This window comes from Callorhinus ursinus, unplaced genomic scaffold, assembly GCF_003265705.2.
Source record: "Callorhinus ursinus isolate GAN/ISIS: 27379988/994484 unplaced genomic scaffold, GSC_fseal_2.0 scaffold103, whole genome shotgun sequence".
NCBI lineage: Eukaryota > Metazoa > Chordata > Mammalia > Carnivora > Otariidae > Callorhinus > Callorhinus ursinus.
In genome coordinates, this window is record NW_027397165.1 from 226,504 (window position 1) to 245,963 (window position 19,460).

Consider the following 19,460-nt stretch of genomic DNA (forward strand, 5'->3'; position numbering starts at 1 on the left):
TTGGTTAAGCATCTGCCTTCCGCTCAGGTCATGATCCCGGGGTCCTGGGATCAAGCCCCGCATCCGGCTCCCTGCTCAGCGGGAAGCCTGCTTCTCCCTCTTCCTCTGCCTCTTCCCCTGCTTGTGAACTCTTTCTCTCTTTCTCTGTCAGATAAATAAATAAAATCTTTTTTTAAAGAAAAGAAAACATAGTTTTATCCTCATCTGCTACTTGAGAAAACAGAGGCTCTCAAAGTTAAGTGACTTGCCTAGAGTCGCAGAAAAGTCCTCCTTCCACGGCCTTGCACTTTCCCTGACTACTAAGGCCCCTAGAGAGATTTGGCTCTTAAGTGCTTGAGAACAGGCTTCCCCACGTAAATGGTTTCAACGTGGATGCTTGGAGAGAGACCAAATAACTTCCAGGAGAAAGTCGGAGTAACTAGCAAATTACCTGGTCCTAAGTGAGTTACATCAAAAGTGGAAACAAGTCACTTACTCATCATTCTTCCCCATGACCAGGGTTTATCATTCTGCCAGGGAACGCAGCAGGGAAAGAGCCAAAGGGGCTGCATCTCATTTTGACTCTAAGATCCCACGCCTGGCCCAGGGTCTGAGCCCAATAAAGACTCGATGGTAAAGAAGGCACTTTCCACTAGACTAGGCAGACTGCACGCAGGTCCTGTGCGTGTCTCTTGGCTCCTTTCAGAGCAGAACATCTTGCACTGAGGGTCAAGACCATGGTATGACATGGCCACGGCATGGGAGGGAGAGGTAACGATGAGCAGATTGGCCTCGATGTCCCCGAAGGTTCATCTGACTCTGCTAGCCTGACATCCTAGCAACTGGCAAGATGGGTGAGTGCGAAACGCACAGAGAGTGGAGGCCAGACCACTTCTGGAGGCAAGGCCACAGAGGAGCCAAGAGGACTCTGCAGTGGAGCCATCTCGTGCCGCAGGAGCCCCGGAATGAGGAAAGACGTAGGCTCCTCTGGCCATTAGTGCACCGAGGCTTAAGCTGACGTTCATTTGTCTATTCAACACTTACTGGGCAGCTGCTATGCGCTGTGCTGTGCTGTGCTGTGCTGTGTGTTTCCAAGCTGCTTGCTCTCGCACTCATGCCCAGAGCACCTGCCACAGGCGTCGGCACAACATGCTCTCGACACGTGTCCGTTCAATCTCAATCTGAAGGGGCCCTCGATCCAGTAGTGAGGACATGAGATGCAAACAAAGAACCATAAAGGTATCAAAAGGGGCAAAGTGCTCATTTCAAGGGTCGCAGATAAACCAGCAAACCAACATGGGAGAGGGGACAGTGCAGCTCAGCCTTGGGAAGTGGATGGAGCTACAGCCCAGGAGAAGGAGACAGCATAAGTAAGGCCCACGAGACCCTCCGCAGGCTGAGTGGGCTAACGCGGGGGTACACTGGCCCTTCTGGCTGGAGCATGGTCTGTGGGAAGGGGCCTGCAGGAAGATGAGAGGAGAGCGGTGAGTTGGGTCCTGATCCTAAGAGGGCCCCGCGTGGCAGGTGGAGGAGTGTGAACATTCTCCCACAGGCCGAAGGCAGAGCGAAACCCCGGGAGCCCTGCAGAAAGCTTGGCCTGGCTGCGTGTCACCAGAGGCTTGACAGAGCAAGAGCAGGGGCGGCATCTGTGAGAGAAGACTGTGGCAAAAATCCAGGCGGCCATCAGGAGACGGACCCTGACTCAAGCAGTGGTCTCGGCAGCTCTGCTCGGGGGAGGGGGGAGGCCGGAGCCGAGCCTGGAGTGTCTTTAACATCTTTCCACCTTGCCTGCAGGAGGCAATGGTGTGCACAGACTTGAGCCAGACACTTGGGGGCCCCATGCGGTTGTGTAACCTCAGGCAGGTCACTGCACCTCTCTGATCCTCGTTTCCCTGTCAGAACAATGAGGATAATACTAACCCCCACCTGGCAGGGACTCTGCAAGTGAGATAAGCAGCCGGACCGCATGGTGGGTGAGAATGCTGCAGATGGACTCTGGAGCCTGGCCACCTGGGCTCCTTCGAGCTCTTTCTCAGTCCTGCTGCTTATTCACTGAGTGACCTTGGGTAAGTTAACCAACCTTTCTGGGCCTCGGTTTCCTCATCTGTGAAATGGATTTAATAACAATATCCACATCAAAGGATTCACGTGAAGACTGAATGAATTAATACATGGAAAGCGCTTAGAACAAATAGTGCTTGGCACACAGTAAATGCAGTAAAAAAAAAAAAGTGCTAGCTATTATTACATAAAGCCACAGAGGGTGGTGCCTGGCACACAGAAGGATGAGACTCACTCAGCACGTGTGTGGCCTCTTCTCTATGCTCCAGGCCTTTACTATGCTCTCAGCAAATTCAGAGGCCCCAGTAGGCAAGGCAGGGGGCGGGAGGGGTGTGAGATGAAAGAGTAACAGAGGGCAAGCCTGGGTCCCGTCTTTCTCCCGCCTAGGCCCCCATCTGACACCAGGAGACACCCACTCTCTTCAGAGCCCTCCAGCCGGGTCCTCGGCAAGTGGCCTGCCCTGCCCTGATCCTTCCTTCCTCCCAGAACCTCCACACCCCACCACCCTTGCTGCTCGTTTTGTGCTGAGCACTGTCGTTATGGTGGGCTGAGCCTGGAACCCTGCATCTCTGGCCAGGAAGAAGGGGCTCTGCAAGCGCAGAGAGCATGGTGTTTGCTCAGCCTGGTGGCCCCTCCTGCTCTGTGCACGCAGCCAAGAAATGTTTGTGGATGACAACAACCCCATTCTTGCCCCAGATCTAGACAGAGAAGCAAGACTCCTCTAATTCTCATTCAACTCGACATTATCATTTCCTCCCACGCAAGTGTAATGCTCCCAACACAGTGGGGGGAAAATAAATGGCTTACCCTCCTGGGAAGAAGGAGAAACCCCCCTCCCCAGGAAAAGCACCCTAGACCCCAAAGGAGACAGACTTCCCCGGGGCCCTCTCCCAGGGCTCACTCTCCCCCCGCCCCCCTCCCCGCCACACTCCCTCCCAGTGTCCTCGGCCCCTGCAGGAAGCACACACTGACACAGCCCAGCAGCCAAGCAGTAGACCACGCATTGCCCTGGCTGTCAGGAACACCAGGCCAGGCCCTCTGGTTGCTATCCCCCAATGTGAGCCAGCTTGCAGGGTGGGCGGGGAGGGGGGAGGGGTGTGTGCAGGCGGGGCGGGGGCAGAGGATGGAGAGTTACCACCAAACCAGCTTCAGCCCACCGCCGCCTACAGCAGAGCCGGAGCTGGGCCCGTGCAAGAGCGTGGGAAATACAGCTCTCAGCAGTGGCCCCCAGCACACCCGTAAATCATTCCAGGCGCCAGAACTGCGAGGGGGGCCAGGCCAGGACCAACAACGAATGCAGAGCTCTTCTCCAATCATCTGGAGACGGGTGACGATGCCAAGGATAAAAGACCCGAAGGAACGTTGGTGGAGACCAGCAGCGACTAACAAACAAGCAAGCAAACAAACAAGCAAAGCCCTCACATCCAGAAGACCAGTGGCCAGAAGGAGGTTGAGCCTCGTCTCGCTCTCTGCTGCACGAAAAAGGCCACACCCAGAGCACAGCAGAAGGCAGACTGGCATCCGGGAACCTGTCCAGAGGAGACAGCACGGGAGGATGTGGGAATCCTGGGGGTATGACACGGGTGGGGGGTGGACACGACAGCGGCTATCAGCTGCAGTAGACGGACAGTTCACAGGACCGAGAGTCCGTCTTCGGGCGTGTGACCTCTGGCGTGTCGCTTCCCTCCTCTGAGCCCCCTCAGTTTCTTCGGCTAGAAAATGTGGATCGTGGTGGCAGCCCCACAGGGTCGCAGGGAGGACTAAATTAAGTCCCCAGGCACACGGGGCCCTCACCAAGCGGCCGCTGGGCCCCGGCCCCCTCTCTCCCCTCTTCCTCCGCCAGAGGGAGCCTGGGGACCAGAAACGTCTATAGCCTGTATAGCCTGTAGCCTGTACCAGCGCTACCTATCCCCCCTCCCGCGCTGCAGCCTCTGCTGCGAACACCGCCGCGCCGCCTGGCCCGGCTTCCAGCGGCAGCCTTCTCACCCGCTCCTTGCAAACCCAGGACGGGCCGGGCAGGGGCCTCTCCTCAGCAGCTGCGGTAGCAGCAGTGGCCACTGCATCCACAGGCCCCCTCTTGATGCCCGGCCAGGAGGGAGAGTGGAAAGAAGGGAGACACAGCCTTCTTCCCTCCCCCGTCGGCGCCCCCACTCTTCCCAGAGTCAGCTCCTCCTGCTCAAGTCCTCTAGGTACCTAAGGCTCTCCTGGCCTCTCCCAGCTTGTGACCTGGCCAGGTCCCGAAGCCAAGAGACTCCTGTGGGTTGGAAAGCTCTGGTGGAAAAATGACAGGCCTCGGAGACAGGTGGACGTAGGTTTGAGTCCCAGCTCCACTAGGAGCCAGCAGCGTAATCTTGAGCAAAACCCTTTCGTCTTGGAGCCTCAGTTTCCCCAGCTCTAAAATGGAGTTGCTACTGCTCACTGCACAGGGCCTGTTGTGAGGCCCCAAAGAGGCAATAATGGATGTGCAAATATTTAATATATGGTTAGGAGAGAGTCCCAGTACCATCTAAACTCTCTTATTAATCCAGTAGGAAATGTGAGGCAAAGAAATCCAAGGAACAGCCTGGAGGGTGCACAAAAGAGGGACAGATCGAGAGGCAGGCCTGTGCGGATGGCAGAAGCACAGAGCTCAAGAGCAAATGGGCTTCCGGCCAGCCAAGAGATTCAGATCCACGCCTGCAGGATGGAGAATCTGAGGGTAATGGAATCCTGGAATTGGGGAAGACCCAGGTCACTTCACTGAGCTTTACACCCGATTCAGGAACGGTGCTTTCTCCAGCTCTTCCTGACACCCACTGGGCCTCTGCCGGACATGTCCAGCCAGCTCCCACCCCCCACCTCTTGAGTCAGTCCACTGCATCACCCGACAGCCAGGTTGCAAAGTTCTCCCTGATTAGCCCCCCAATTTCCCCCTGCTCCTGGTTCTGCTCCCTGGAGCCACACATAATGAGGCTGTCGCAGGCGTGACCACTCTAGAAAAGTCGTCCACAGCCAGGCTCGAGGACCACCAGGCCCATCCAGTCTCCTGCTCCCACCCCCACCATGGCCCTCTCCTGAAACAGCCTCGCTTGGTGGGTCTGGCCCCTTCCTCCAGTGTGGGATCCATACAGGCAGTCTACGGGGAATGGGCTCCCAGCAACCATGCCTGGACAGGAGAACCCATCTCCCTCGGCCCCAGACTACTCTGGGGCAGTCCACACCAAAACTCAGCTGAGGGTGCACTGCAGTGGAGCCCAGCTGAGCCCTCGAGCTGCAGCTGCAGCTCCTGGGGCCCAGCCATCTCAACCCAGCACCCCAGCCTGCTGCCTCACCACGGGGGAGTTGCAGAGAGCTGTCTCCCGGCAGATTTCCCGAGGCAGAAGGCTTCCCCACCCCCAGCCCAGCCTCCAAGAGACACTCCACTGGTTGTGGCACATGGTAGGACCAGCTGAGCAGTGAGAGGAGGGGGAAGGCTGTCCATTCGCTAGAGGACTTTAGACTTGCTCGGTAGTGTGGCTGGATTAGTCACAGAACCCTCAATCTAAGCTGGGGGACTTTAAAGAGCATTCAAGGCAGACAAGATATGGGGGGACCTGATGGCCTGAGAGAGGAAGGGACTCAGTCAAGGTCACGAAGTCAGTCTGCAGCACAGCTGGAAGGGGAACCCAGGTCTCCTAACTCCCGGTTCAGTGTTCTTTCCAATACAGCAAAAGGGAAAGCAGGGAGCCTTCAGGGTAGCCCTGTGAGCCTGCATGCCCTTGACTCTCTTAAAGCCTGACATTTATCCCAACCAGCTCATGGTACTGTCTTCAGGGAAGAAGTGGACCCAGCCCATGGCCCACCAACCCAAGAGATACTGCCAAGGTGTCCCAAATAGGCTGGCACAGACCCCAGCACAGAAACTGGCACTGATCCAACAAGAGGGAAGCTCTGTAGACTTCCCTTCCTGGTAGCTCTTTAACTGGGTGGTGTTTTTCTCCAGGGTGGAGAGGAGGTGGTCTCTGAGGAACTAGCCAAGGGCCTGGCCTCCATCTTTGCTCCCCCATCTTTGCTCCCCTGGCCAGGATGTGCTGCAGTTCCCCTCAGAGGGACGTCTCAGCCTCCAGCAGCCATTCCGGTCCCCACCTGCCTCTCTGGGAAAGGATGGGGCTGAGGCCGCCAGAGACAAGATCAGGCCTGCACTCAGGACCTGCAGAGGAGATCCAAAGTGGGGGGGGGGAAGATGGGGGCTTTCTTTCCCTTGGGGCTCTGAGGTGACACCATCAGATAATAGAAATCCCAAGCAGCACATCCAAAATAAATAAATAAATGAAAAGCCATCCTCTGACAAGGGTACAGCTAAGGGGGTGAAGAAGTGGAGGGGTGATGACTGCTGTAGGCCCTCACTGGCCGTGGTTTTGAGAAAGAAGAGACACCTGCACTCATCTGGCCAACCCAGGCTGGGGTGGCTAGAGAAGGGGTGGCGGCTCCTGGAGGAGGACCCAGCTCCTCCTGACGGGCTGGGATGGGAGAGGAGGACATGGAATCAGGCACCGGCTTCTTACTTTATCAGCCGGACAAGTTGGAGAGGGAACTAGAGGGGAAGAGCTGGGGTGAACGGAGTTGGGGGGGGGGTGGTTTACGAACACACGTTCCTTACTTTCTCTGGAGGGTTGTGGCCGGGCTGGTGCTGGTACTGGTGCTGTGGCCGCCGCCGGCCCCGGGGCTGGAGCTCCTGGATGCGCCACGGCTCATCTGGCCCCGCTCCCGCGGTGGCCGGGGCCCCACGCCCACCGCCGCCGAATAGCCGGCTTCCTTCTCGCGGCCCGGGTGAGCTGGCCCCGTCTCCCGCCCGCCACGCTCGCGACCCAGGGCTGGGTTCTCGTGGTGCAGGTGGCACTGGGCCACGTCGCGCTCGCGGGCTGGGTAGCCGGTAGTGTCCTGGAGCGGGTAGGCGGCGTCCCGCTCCTTGTCCCGATACACTGCCTCCCGGTTCTGGTAGGTGCCGTCCCGGTTCGGGTAGCCCACGTCCCGAGCCGCCTGGTGGAACTGGCTCTCCCGCAGCTCGCGGTGGTGGAACTGGGTCTCGCGCAGGTTCTGGTACTGGCTCTCGCGGCCGGGGCTATCCCGCGCGCCGTGGGGGTCCCGGTGCAGCTCCCCGCGGTGCAGCTGGCTCTCCTCCCTCAGGTCGCGGTTCTCCTGGGTGAGCTGGTCCAGCTGGCCCTCCAGCTCTTCAATGCGCCGCCGCTGGGTCTCCAGCAGCTGCTGCTGGCTCTCGATGATGTTGTTCAGCTCCAGCAGGTACTCCACCGCCCGGTTGGGGCTCTCGGATCCCGGACCGCCCGGGGGCCCCGACCCCGCCTCCATTCTGGCGGCCCAGGGGCAGGGGAAGGGGCAGGAGAGCCCGGTCCCCGCTCGCTCACGGCGCCACCCTCCCCCGGGCCCAGCCGGGGGAGGGGGCCGGCGGGACGCGAGGGCGCGCACCGGGCTCGAGGGCCCGGGGGCCCGGGGGGGCCCGGGAGACAGCTCTGGGGCCGGCGGCACGGGGAGCAGGAGCTGAGGCTACCGCTGCCGCCGCCACCGCCACAGCTCAGGAGGACGCGGCCCACGGCGCTCCGCCCGCTGCGGAGTCACTGCGCAGCGCGGCCGCGCGGGACCGCCCCGGCCGCCGGCCCGCCCCCCGCCCCTGCCCCCACCCCGCGCGCCCGGTCCGCCCCCGCGCGCCCCACCTGCCGCCGCCACCCGCGCCCGAAGGCGGACCCGCCCCGAGACACCCGCGCCAGGCCGGCGCCAGCCGCATCACAGGCTGCGGGAGATCTATCCGTGGCACCGCTCCCAGGGTCTTCGCCTAACGCAGCCCAACGAAGCCCTCCATCCCGGTCCGTTCCAGTGTCCCTCGGGTCCTCTCAGCCCGAGATCCTCATCTAAGACATCCCTGGAACCACCCCCCCCCCCCCACCCCCCGTCTCAGGCAGCCTCTGGGTCCGGGCACCCCCACGGACTCCGCATCCCCTGGGTCTACCAATCCCAAGTGTCAGATTCCCCATCCCAGCCAACCCTTGGACGTCCTATCTCAGGCGACCTCCCTCCCGCCCACATCCCGGGTAGTCCCAGGATTTCTCATCCTCGCCAGTCCGTGGACCATTCTTCCATCCCAGCCAGCCCCGTGTCCCTCCAGCCCAGGCAGTCCACAGCTCCCCCTTCCCAGGCAGCCCCCGGAACATCACCCCCCTTTCCCCACACACTACATCACAGTTATCCCCCCACTCCAGCTAGTTCCTAAACTCTCCATCCAAGGCAGCATCCAGATCCCCTACCCCAGTGAACCCCAGGATCGCCAAGGTTAGCTGGTCCCTGGGTGCTCCAACCAAGGCAGTCCCAGGATCCCATCCCAACAAGTTCTGGGACTCTCCATGGCAGCCGGTCTTAGGATCAAAGCTCCATTCATGCATTCAACTCTCACTTTCTGCCCTCCTTTGGAAATGTTCTTCTCCACTCTGTCCATCGTCTTCATCCAGTGGAACTGTAGCCATCCTTCAAGACTTAAATGTCACCTTACTGAAGCCAACCTCGATTTCCCTGGCCAGAAGCTCTTGCTTTCGCTCTCCTCTCAACCTCCCATTACACTTCTCTACACTTCTCCTGTGGTACTGTGGGACAAGTGGAACTCTGCTTTAAAGCACATTCGTTTGTGTTCTTGTTTTATGTCCTCTGCCAGTCTGAGCTCCTTAAAGCCAGAAACATGTCTTCATTCATCTTTGTGAGCAGGTTGGGGTAGAGGAGAAAGCATCCGTTTTACAGTCAGACAAAAATGGATTTAAATTCTATCTTCTCCTCTCTGAACTTCCATTTCCCCAATTAATAACACCTGCCTCACAGGAGTGGTCTTGGAAAAAAGCAGGTAAAATCATTTGGCACAGAGAACACAACCCACAAATAGGAGAAAATATTTGCAAATGGTATATCTGATAAGTGTTTTGTATTCAGAATACACAAAGAACTCTTAGAGCCCAACAACAAAAAAGACGACCCAATATTTTTGAATGGGCGAAGAATTTGAAGAGACATTGCTCCGAGGAAGATGTACAAAGGACCAATAAGCTTGTGAAAAGACGCTCACCACCATTAGCCACCAGAGAAATGCAGATCAAAAACCACAATGAGACACACACACACACACACACATACACACACACATACACACACACACACACTGAGCTTTCTGTGCTACCCACACGGTGTTGTTCTGGGTTCCTGTCATAACTTTCACGATTTCCAGAGCCCTTGGTGTCCTGCAGATGAAGGAGGAGGCTGTCCTTAAATTCCTTGCAGCAGGAACCCTTTTAGGAGGCACCAAGCTTGACTTCCAAGTGGAACAGTACATCTACAAAAGGAAAAGTGAAGGCATCTACATCTTAAATCTGAAGAGAACCTGGGAGGACCTTCTGCTGGTGGCTTGTACCATTGTTGCCATTGAAAACCTGGCTGATGCCAGTGTCATATCGTCCAGGAATACTGGCCAGGGAGCTGTGCTGAAGTTCGTTGTTGCTACCGGAGCCACTCCTACTACTGGCTGCTTCACTCCTGGAAGCTTCCCTAGCCAGCTCCAGGCAGCCTCCTAGGAGCCATGACTTCTGGTGGTGACCGGTCCCAGGGCTGACCACCGGCCTGTCACAGAGGTGTCTTATGTTAACCTGCCTACCATCGCTCTGTGGAACACAGACTCTCCTCTGTGCCATGTGGGCATTGCCATCCCGTGCAACAACAAGGCAGAACCCTCAGTGGGTCTAATGTGGTGGGTGCTGGACCAGGAAGTTCTGTCTGCGCATGCGTGGCATCATCTCCCATGAGCACCCAGGGGAGGTCATGCATGATCTCTACTTCTACAGAGATCCTGAAGAGATTGAAAAGGAAAAGCAGGCCACTGCTGAAAAGGCTGTGTCCAAGGAAGCATTTCGAGGTGAATGTACTGCTCCAGCTCCTGAGTTTACTGTTACTCAACCCAAGGTCGCAAACTGGTCTGAAGGTGTGCATGTGCCATTGGTGCCTTTCCAGAAGTTCCCTATTGAAGACTGGAGCGCTCAGCCCACTACAGAAGACTGGTCCGCATCTCCCACTGCTTTGGCCACTGAATGGATAGGAACAACCATTGGGTGGTCTTTTGGGATGCAAAATGGTGTGGTCACTTGGGAAAACAGTTTGAAATTTTCTCAAAATGTTAAACATAGACTTACCACATGACCTGGAAATTCCACTCCTAGGTATATAGCCAAGAGAAATGAAAACATATGTCCACCAAGAAACATGTACATCAATGTTCATAGCAGCATTATTTGTAATAACCAAAAAGTAGAAATAATTAAATGTTCATCTGTTGATGAATGGGCAAACAGAATGCACCATATCCACACATTGGAGTATTATTCAGCCACAAAAAGGAATAAAGTGCTGATCCATGCTAAAACATGGATAAACCTTAAAAACATTATGCCACGTTATGCTAAATGAGACACAAAAGGCCACATATCGTGGGAGCGCCTCGGCGCCTCAGTTGCTTTAGCAGCCGACTCTTGATTTTGGCTCAGGTCATGATCTCAGGGTCATGAGATTGAACCCCCTATTGGGCTCCATGCTGGGTGTGGAGCCTGCGTAAGTTCCTCACTCTCCCTCTTCTTCTGCCCCTTCCCCCCTGCAGGCACGCTCTCTCTCTTAAAAAAAAAAAAAAAAGGCCACATATCATGATTTCACTTATATAAAATTCCAGAATAGGCAAATTCATAGAGACAAAAAGCAGAGTAGTGCTTGCCAGGGGCTGGGGCATGTGTTGGGGGAAGGGGAGTGACTACTAACAAGTATGAGGTTTTTCTGAGGAAGAATGAAAATGTTCTAAAATTAGATTGTGGTGGGACGCCTGGGTGGCTCAATTGGTTAAGCCTCCGACTCTTGATTTCAGCTCAGGTCATGATCTCAGGGCTGTGAGATGGAGTCCCAAGGTGGGCTCCTCACTGGGTGTGTAGCCTGTTTTAAGATTCTCTCTCTCCCTTTCCCTCTGCCCCTACCCCCTTCTCTCTCCCTCTCTAAAAATACAGTAAATAAAAAATAAAATTCGATTGTGGTGATGGTTGCACAACTCTGTTAATTAAAAATCACTGAACTGTACATTTTTAAAGGGAGAATTTTATGATACATGAATTTTATCTTGATAAGGCTAGTTTTAAAAAAAACAAATACATTGTACAGAGGGTAGCACATAAGAGCAACTACAGTAATAATAACTAACACATCTATGGAGCTCACCATGTGCCAGACACTGTGCTAAGCATTTTACATGTATGAGCTCACTTAATCCTCATGACAATCCTATGAGGTAGGTAGTGTTATTACCTCCATGTTACAGGTAAGGAGGGTGAAACCCAGAGGTTGAATGACTAGCCCAGGGTCACACGGAGGCATAGCCGGGATGCTCAGATGTTTCCTTCTCACTTCTTTATACCTTTTCTCAGAGCTTTATACAAAAAAGGTGCCCCATAAGTGTTAACGCATCCATCAAATACTTCTATTCATCCAGTGAACACTTACAGAGTATTTATTATGTTCTAGGCAATACCTGCATTCTCATCATCCTTGTGTCTTTCATTCAGATTCCCTGTGGGGCATGGGGCAAATGGGTGGGAACATTCATTCACAAAATATTTGTTGAGTCTCTACTATGTGTCAAGCACTGTTCTAGACACTGAGGATAGAGTAATGAACAAAATAGACAACAATCCCTAACCTCATGATGCTAACAGATCTAGTGGCACAGAGAGACAATAAACAAATAGAATATACAGAGTATGTTGGATGGTATACCAGATTGAATAGTAGCCCTCAAAACTTGATGCCCACCTTGGGCATGTAAGCTTATTTAGAAATAAAGGTCTTTGCAGATGTCATCAAGTTAAGGTGAGGTCATGCTCTATTAGTGTGGGCCCTAATCCAGTGACTGGTGTCCTTCTAGGAAGAGGGAAATGTGGGCATAGACATACACACACAAACACACACACACACACACACGCCCGAGGAGAATGACATGTGAAGACAGAGGCAGAAATTGCTGTCTACAAGCCAAGGAATGCTAAGGATTGCCAGCAGCCACCAGAAGGTAGGAAGTGACAAGGAAGGATTCTTCCCTAGAGACTTCAGGGAGAGAGCATGGCCCCGCCAGCACCTTGATTTCAGACTTCTGGCCCCCAGAACCCTGAGAGAATAAGTTTCCATTGCTTTAAGTCACCCAGTTTGGAGTGCTTTGTTACAGCAGCCCTAGGAGACGAACACAGGTCGTGATAGGTGCTCTGGAGAAAGACAAAACAGGGAAGGAGGATGGAGGGCCCTGGGTGAATCAGACATAGCCTGTGCCCTCAGGGAGCTCCCCATCTAGTCAGAGAGCTACAACCATGGGTCACAAACGGGACTAACCAGACAATGTGTAAAGCGCCAGAGCAGAGGCACTGCAGGACTGGGGTGCTGGGAGGTCTTTATGGCTGTGAAGGTGTTTGAGCTGAGCTTAGGGTTTCAAAGGTCCAAGCGGAAGAGGTGGAAAATACCTGTTGAAGGGAACCACGTGTGGTGGGAGGAAAGGAACAGTCAGTAAAACCGTGTGTGTTTAGGGAGCCACACATAGTTTCATTGAAGAGAGCACAAGAGATGTGTGTGTGTGTGTGTGTGTGTGTGTGTGTGTGTGTGTGTGTGTGTGTGTTGTAAGGGATAGGAGGTAGTGGGAAGACATGGCTTGATTTCGCTTAGAGAAGACTCCATTGCCAAGCTGGAGCATCAGGACCTTCCCTTATAGGCAATGAAAAGTCATGGAACATTTTTAAGCAAGAGAGTAACATGGTAGGTATTGAGGGTGGTCCACATGGATATCATATGTACCAAATATTACACACTACCAGGTGAGTTTTGTCTTGGTTCATTGTTGTTCGGCAGTAACTGCGGTACTATCTGTTTGTTTTCTCCTGCCTCCTGGCTCCCAGGGTCATTTCCCAGGAGCCCCAGCACCTGGTGTGATTGCTCTCATTCTCCTTATCCTAGGGTCAGCTTTGCCAAGAAATATGGAGCCAGAGCAGGAAAGAGCCCTGAAAACCACATCTCACCACTACCACCATCTAGTCAACAAGAACTCGTCGTGATAATGAGAGCCAGGAAATAGTTTCCTCAGATGCAAAGGTGGCATCTGTTCAAATTGGTTTTTCCTATTGGGTTCTCACAGCTCTGTCCATAAACAGATCTTCTCTTATACCGGTTAGCTGCCAGACACGAGATGGGAAAATCAAAAATTAAAAAACAACAACGACAACAACAAGCAATCATTGGTCTTTCCAACAAAGAGTTTACAGGTCCAGAATGTCAGAGCTGAAGTGACGTTAGAGATTAACTCACTTTTCAGATGGGGACACTGAGGACCCCAGAGAAATGATTTGCACATACTTGCTGTGTGACCACTAGGCTACAGTTCCTTACTTGGGCGATTTCCTGAGGTCTGGTGTTCCAAAGAGTCTTAAGATTGCAGACTTTGAAGAGCAGAACACTAAGAAAGTGACTACCTGTGAGGAACATAGGAGAAAGAAGAAGGAAGGGAAGAGGAAGTCTCTCATCTCTGTGGGGATCCCTAAAGAGATAGCGGTGCTTAAAACTGAGACAACATTTAGTTAATTAATTAATCATCCTTCCAGCCCTCTTTCCCCTAGTGGGGGAAGGGACAAGATATATCCAAAGTACCTGTCAGTCTTGAACAGTCTCACAGAAAGCAATCCTAATAGGCTAGTCGGGAGTTTTGTTTCAGGAAAAAATTTCTCTCTGAAGATGATTTGTAAGCTTGATCCTGTCAGAACATAAAACCACATAACCCAATGTGTTTCCAAATTTGTCCTAGCTGCCATAAAATTTTGAGCCAAATTCAGAGTCCAATTATAATCCAGTTCATTTTGGGTACCTGGCAACATCTATTCGTGCTTCCTTTACATGGTCTCTGGTCTGTTTTCTTCTACATTTTTATCCCTAATTGTCTTTCTTTCATGTTATAACTGATGAGTCTCCTAATACCCTCTTTAAAGTAGGCGGGATATAAATCTTACATAAACTAAACTATATTTACAGATGCTAAGGGGATTTGAACTAGTGAAGAACATTTGCAGGAACAGATGATATTTGGCCTAGAAGAGAGCAGGCTTATGAAGACATGATTACCGGCTTCAAATATCCAATAGGCTGTCAGAGGGGCAATGCAGTGGAATTATTGTGCTTAGCTCCGAAGGGCACAACCAGAAGCAAGGTATGAAAAGTACAGGAAGACAAATTCCCAGAGAGAAGAATCCTCTCAGAGGCAAAGCTTAGCAAAGACGGTGAGTTCGCTGTCACTGGAGGTCTTCAAATAGTGGCTGGATGGCCTCATTTGGAGGGTCTGTCGCATAGGGAATGTAAACACTAGATGGAGGGGTTGGATAAGATGATTTAAAAGGCCCTTTCCAGCCCTAATATATGCAAAATGCAGCTCTAGGTGTAGAAGAGGAGACTGGGGCAAGGGGGGCAGGTGGGGAAAGGAGACAGGAAAGAAAGAAACAAAAGTTCATCAAATGCCAGAACATTCTAGTCAAAAGCAGCGAACCCTAACTGCTTCTGAGATCCTTGTACATGGAAAAATGGTCCATAAACAGAATTCCAGGCTGCATTTCCCCAGTCCTAGTCCATGTGACTCCTATAGGGCAGGAGAAACAAAAGAATCAGCTTCATTGTTCCCTGCTGTTATCCAAGAAAGAGCACCTCAGGACTGTTAGAGCTGGAAGGAGGCTTAGAGATTCCTATAACCCCAACCCCTCGCTTTAGAACTGGAGAAAAAGAAGCCTAGAGAGAATAAGGGGCCTGCCTGTCTACGGGTCAGCCACTTCACCGACCATGTGCTGCTAAAGGGCAGAGACAATTTTACCTTTCAATCCCCCAACTAGACGTGGCCGCAGGTCCTTGCACATGGTGAATGCACAGTAAGCAGTTGGAAAATGGAATTGAATTGCCCAGAAGCGCTGGGAATAGAAGCTAGGTCTTTTGACACCCCCACCCCCAGCCCACGATGCTTTCCATGACAAAATTTCATCCAATTCAATTCAACAGGCATTGATTTGGCATATCTGTGTGCCAGGCCTGGAGCCATAGAGAGAGATGAACAAGAGGCAGGCTGTGCCCTCAAGGAGCAAACAGCTCCTCCTGGGAGCTGGGCTCTTCCCCTCTTGGGCCCTGCACACCTGCTGTTCTTTTGGCATGGAACGCTCTTTTCGCTGCCTTTGCCTACTTACCGCCTATTCATCCTTCAGATCTCAGTTCAAATGTCAATTCCTCAGCAGCACCACGTCTCACTCCCAGATGAGGCAGGTCCCTCTGATAAATGCTCTCAGTGAGTCGTTCTCCTTCCTTGAGCTTAGCAAGTATGTAATTACATATTGATTTGTGCGGTTCTTTGTTTGCTTTCCTCCTGCCTCCTTCACTAGACTGTTAGCTCTACAAGGGCAGATAGTCCGTCTGTTTTGCTCTCCACTGTACCACGAGTCTGGCAAAAAGCCTGGGACATGGTAGGTAAGAAATAAGCAATCCATGTTTGTTGAGTGCATGAATCAACACTCTGATGGGGTATATAGATAGATAAATTATAACTACAATTCACTGTGATAAGGGATATATAGTAATACAGAAATTAATTCCGTAGGAGGGAGAAAGCCAGCTCTTGTATCAACGGATCTGGCCTTGTAGAATAATTACACTGCCAGACAAAGCAGGGGCCTAACAGCAGAGCCTTGAGAAAGTGCCTGTTGGGGGCGCCTGGCTGGCTCAGTCATTAGAGCATGGGACTCTTGATCTTGGGGTCGTGAGATCAAGCCCCACATTGGGTGTAGAGATTACCTAAAAAAAGAAAGAAAGAAAGAAAAAAGAAAGGAAGGAAGAAAGAAAAGAAAGTGCCTGTTGTGTTCAGACAAACTGAAGTTGTGGGTAGCATCTGTTTCCCCAGTACCTGGAGAGGCAGGGTAGTTCTGCCACAGTGGGACAGACTGGGCACCTGAGTACCAGGCACAACGGGCAAAATCAGACCACATGGGGCTGGCAAGACCAAAAGGACGCTCTTGGTTTTCAAAATCCACAGATCTCTCTGGTCCCCAGTGATGTCCTCTACAGGAGAAAGACTCCGAGGATTGACTGGTCCTGAAATGAGGGGGCAGTTCTGCACCTTTGCGGGGGTGGGGGCGGGTAAGACCTACTCCCAGGCATAAGAGAGTGTTGCCCTCTAGTGGTAATAATGATCATGGTGCCGATAATAACAAGTAGTGGATGTGGTCCTTGTTAGGGCAATCAGCCATCCTGGTTTGCCGGGGATCGTTTCAGCACTCAAGTTCTGCTTTCCGGGGAACCTCTGAGTCCCAGACAAACAATGACAGTTGGTCGTTCTACCCCTTGATGCTGTTCAGTGCACGATGCATACACATGATCTCATTCAATGGCTCATAACCCCGAAAGGCCAGGAATCAGGATTCCAGCTCCAGAGATCTGTAGAACTCTAGATAGCCAGCCTGATTTCCAGATGAGAAAAGAAAGCCCAAGAGAAGCAAATTCCTTGTTCAACATCACATTACAAATTTATAGCAGAACTGGGATCATCATGTAGGTGTCCAGACGCACAGTACTGTGCTCTCTACCCCTGCCTGGCATGCCCTTGCCTACTTTGTCAATTTGTCTAGGTCCCACGTCCTCCAGGAAGCCTTTCCTAAACTACCCACCTCTCAATCCTTTCAGAAAGCTTTCCCCTGAAACACTCATCTGACACTTAGCATGTGCTATAGGTACTGGGTTTTTTTTTTTTTATGCTTTAAATACATAACTGGAAAAAAGGGAAGGCTCCTTGGCTTCCCACCCCCAAACCCCCACAGGTACTGGGGAGGAGAGCAGCCTCTGGGCATGAGTGTCAGGTGTGCCCATAGTTTGTTCAGGGCCCTGAGGAAAAGGCATTTGGCACTGCAGAGCAAGGAAAGAAGCAGAGAGAGATTTTTGCAATTACCAGGTGGGATGGATTTGAGAGCCAAGAGCTGAGCAGAGGTGAGAAGGCATCCCTGTGGCCTTAAGAGGAAAGGAGAGAGAGTGAGAGCCTTCCTTGCCCCAGTGATACCATCAGGGAATAGGTCCTAGTTTCTTGCTACCAAAATTGCTGTGTCTTTTGGTGCTCCCCTGGTCCCTGTCAAGGACCCCCCAAATCAGCTCTTGCCTCTCCCCTCCACGGAGACAAATTTGCAAACTCCCACATCTCTGTGGAAACGGCAGAGAGCAGGAGAGAAGAAAAAAGGAGAAAAATCCACCCACATGCCAACAAACTGGAAAAAAAATAACCCAGGCCTTGTCTCACTCAGCTGTTGGCTTGCTGCTCCCTCCCACTGTGATGGGGCTCCTGCCTCCTGGACAGGGACCTGGCTCAGTGCAGCCTCCCTTCCCATCCTGAGCTGGCTTTTGTCAATACTCCTTCCCCAACCTCAGCTATGGGAAGGAGGGTCCTACAGCCTCGGGGTAGGAAAGCTGGAAGGTAGACTGACAGAGCCATCAAATGCATGTGACCAACTACAAACTCAGTTCCCATCACTGTCCCCAAAACCATGCAGGGGATCATCCTCCCATCCCAGGTAGAGAAGTCAAGGAGCTCTCTCCCACCAGGCAATTTCTCCCTCAAATGCTGTCCCTTGCCCATTCCTTCTGCTGCCTCTTTTTACCATTTCATTTTTAGGCTCTGTTTTCAGTCTATCTCCCTCTACTCCAATCTTTTTGTGCTCTATCCTTTCTTCACCTTCTGCCCAGTTCTGGGCATCATACCTTTAAAAAAAAAACAAGATGAGTGTGTTGGTAGGAAAGGAGGGCTCTGGAAGTCATCACTATTAGAAACTGTTAAGGAAAATAGAGGTGTTCAGTAATAGAGAAGATACAGACTCATAAATCACGGCAAGATGGAACCATAAGGAGCTTTTTGGATTACTTTGTCCAGCCCATCATTTTCCAGCTGAGGTGACTGAGGACCAGAGAGGGAAGAAGATCTGGGCTGTCATGCAGAAGAGGGGACAGCGTTGGTCTGTGGGCCTCCAGGAAACAGAAGGAGGACGAGTGGGTGAAAGATCTGAGAAAGTAGATTTAAATGACAGTTTTGTTTCTTCCTTCCAAATCCTTACTCCTGTTATTTTATGTCCTTGTCTTGCTGTGCGGGATCTCCAGTTCAATGCTGAACAAAAGGTACAATAATGGGCATCCCTGTTTTGTTATTCATCTTAAAAGGAAAAATTTGAAGTTTCACCATTATATATGTTTGCTATAAGATTTTGGAGGATTCTTTTATCGGGTTAAAGAAGTTCCCTCTTATTCCTAGTATGTTTTTTTTTTTTTTTGTCACTAACAGGTGTTAAATTTTATCAAAGTCTTCCTCAGCATCTTTTGTAGTGATCATGTTTTTTTCTTTTCTAATCTGTTTATATGGTCAAGAATGCAGTATTTAGCTCAAGAGAAAAATGAAATCTGTAAATTACAAAACCACCCACAGATGCAATGGCTGCCTCATAGATCAAAGCAGTCAGCTCCAAGTCACTGGAAATGTTCAAGCAGAAGTGCAGCTATTCAGTAAATATTTAGGTACCAGGCTCTGTTCTAGGTATAGACAACTCAGTGGTTAAGAGGGTCCCAGCTCTCTTGCTGCTCACATTTTAGAGAAAAGATGAAAGACAAACAACCAACACATACAAGAAGATCATTTCCAAAAGTTAAAAGTTCTTTGAAAACAAATGGGAAAAAATGTACAAAGGCAGTGTGACTGGGTAGGGATGTGGAACAAGATTAAATAGAATAGGCAAGGATGGTCTCTCCAAGGAGGTGACAGTTAAGGCAAGACTGAATGACAAGAAGGCAGTCATTTCATGAAGATCCAGAGGCATGGCAGCCCAGGCAGGGTGAAACACAAGGGCCAAGGCCCTAAGGAGAGAATGAGTTTGGTATATTCAAGGGGCTTCAGGAAGAAGTCTGACTAGAGAGAGCAAAAGGGGTGACTGATACCAGATGAGGCAGGAAAGTTCTGGAGCAAGACTGTGTGGGGCATATTACTCAGTCATAAAAAAAGAATGAAATCTTGCCATTTGCAACAACATGGATGAAGCTAAAGGGTATAATGCTAAGTGAAATAAGTCAGTCAGAGAAAGAAAAATATACCATGTGATTTCACTCATATGCAGAATTTAAGAAACAAAACAAAGGAAAAAAGACACAAACAAACAAACAAACAGACACAAAAATATACAGAATAAACTGGTTGCCAGAGGTGGGTAGGGACTTCGTGAAATGGTAGAGATTAAGAGTACACTTATCATGATTAACACTGAGTCATGTATAGAATTGTTGAATCACTATATTGCACACCTGAA

General features: G+C 51.5%; 1 protein-coding gene across 2 annotated transcripts in view; it reads right to left on the reverse strand.

The window, feature by feature from the left end:
• IQSEC2 (IQ motif and Sec7 domain ArfGEF 2) overlaps positions 1–7,575 on the reverse strand; it is a 76,861-nt gene extending 69,286 nt beyond the window's left edge. For both annotated transcript variants that reach the window (XM_025852043.2, XM_073889238.1), the window contains exon 1: positions 6,659–7,575. In XM_025852043.2, coding sequence (XP_025707828.1) covers positions 6,659–7,365 — 707 coding nt within the window. In that variant the 5' untranslated portion in view covers positions 7,366–7,575. The remainder of the gene's footprint in view (positions 1–6,658) is intronic.
• Between the last annotated feature and the right edge of the window lie 11,885 nt (positions 7,576–19,460).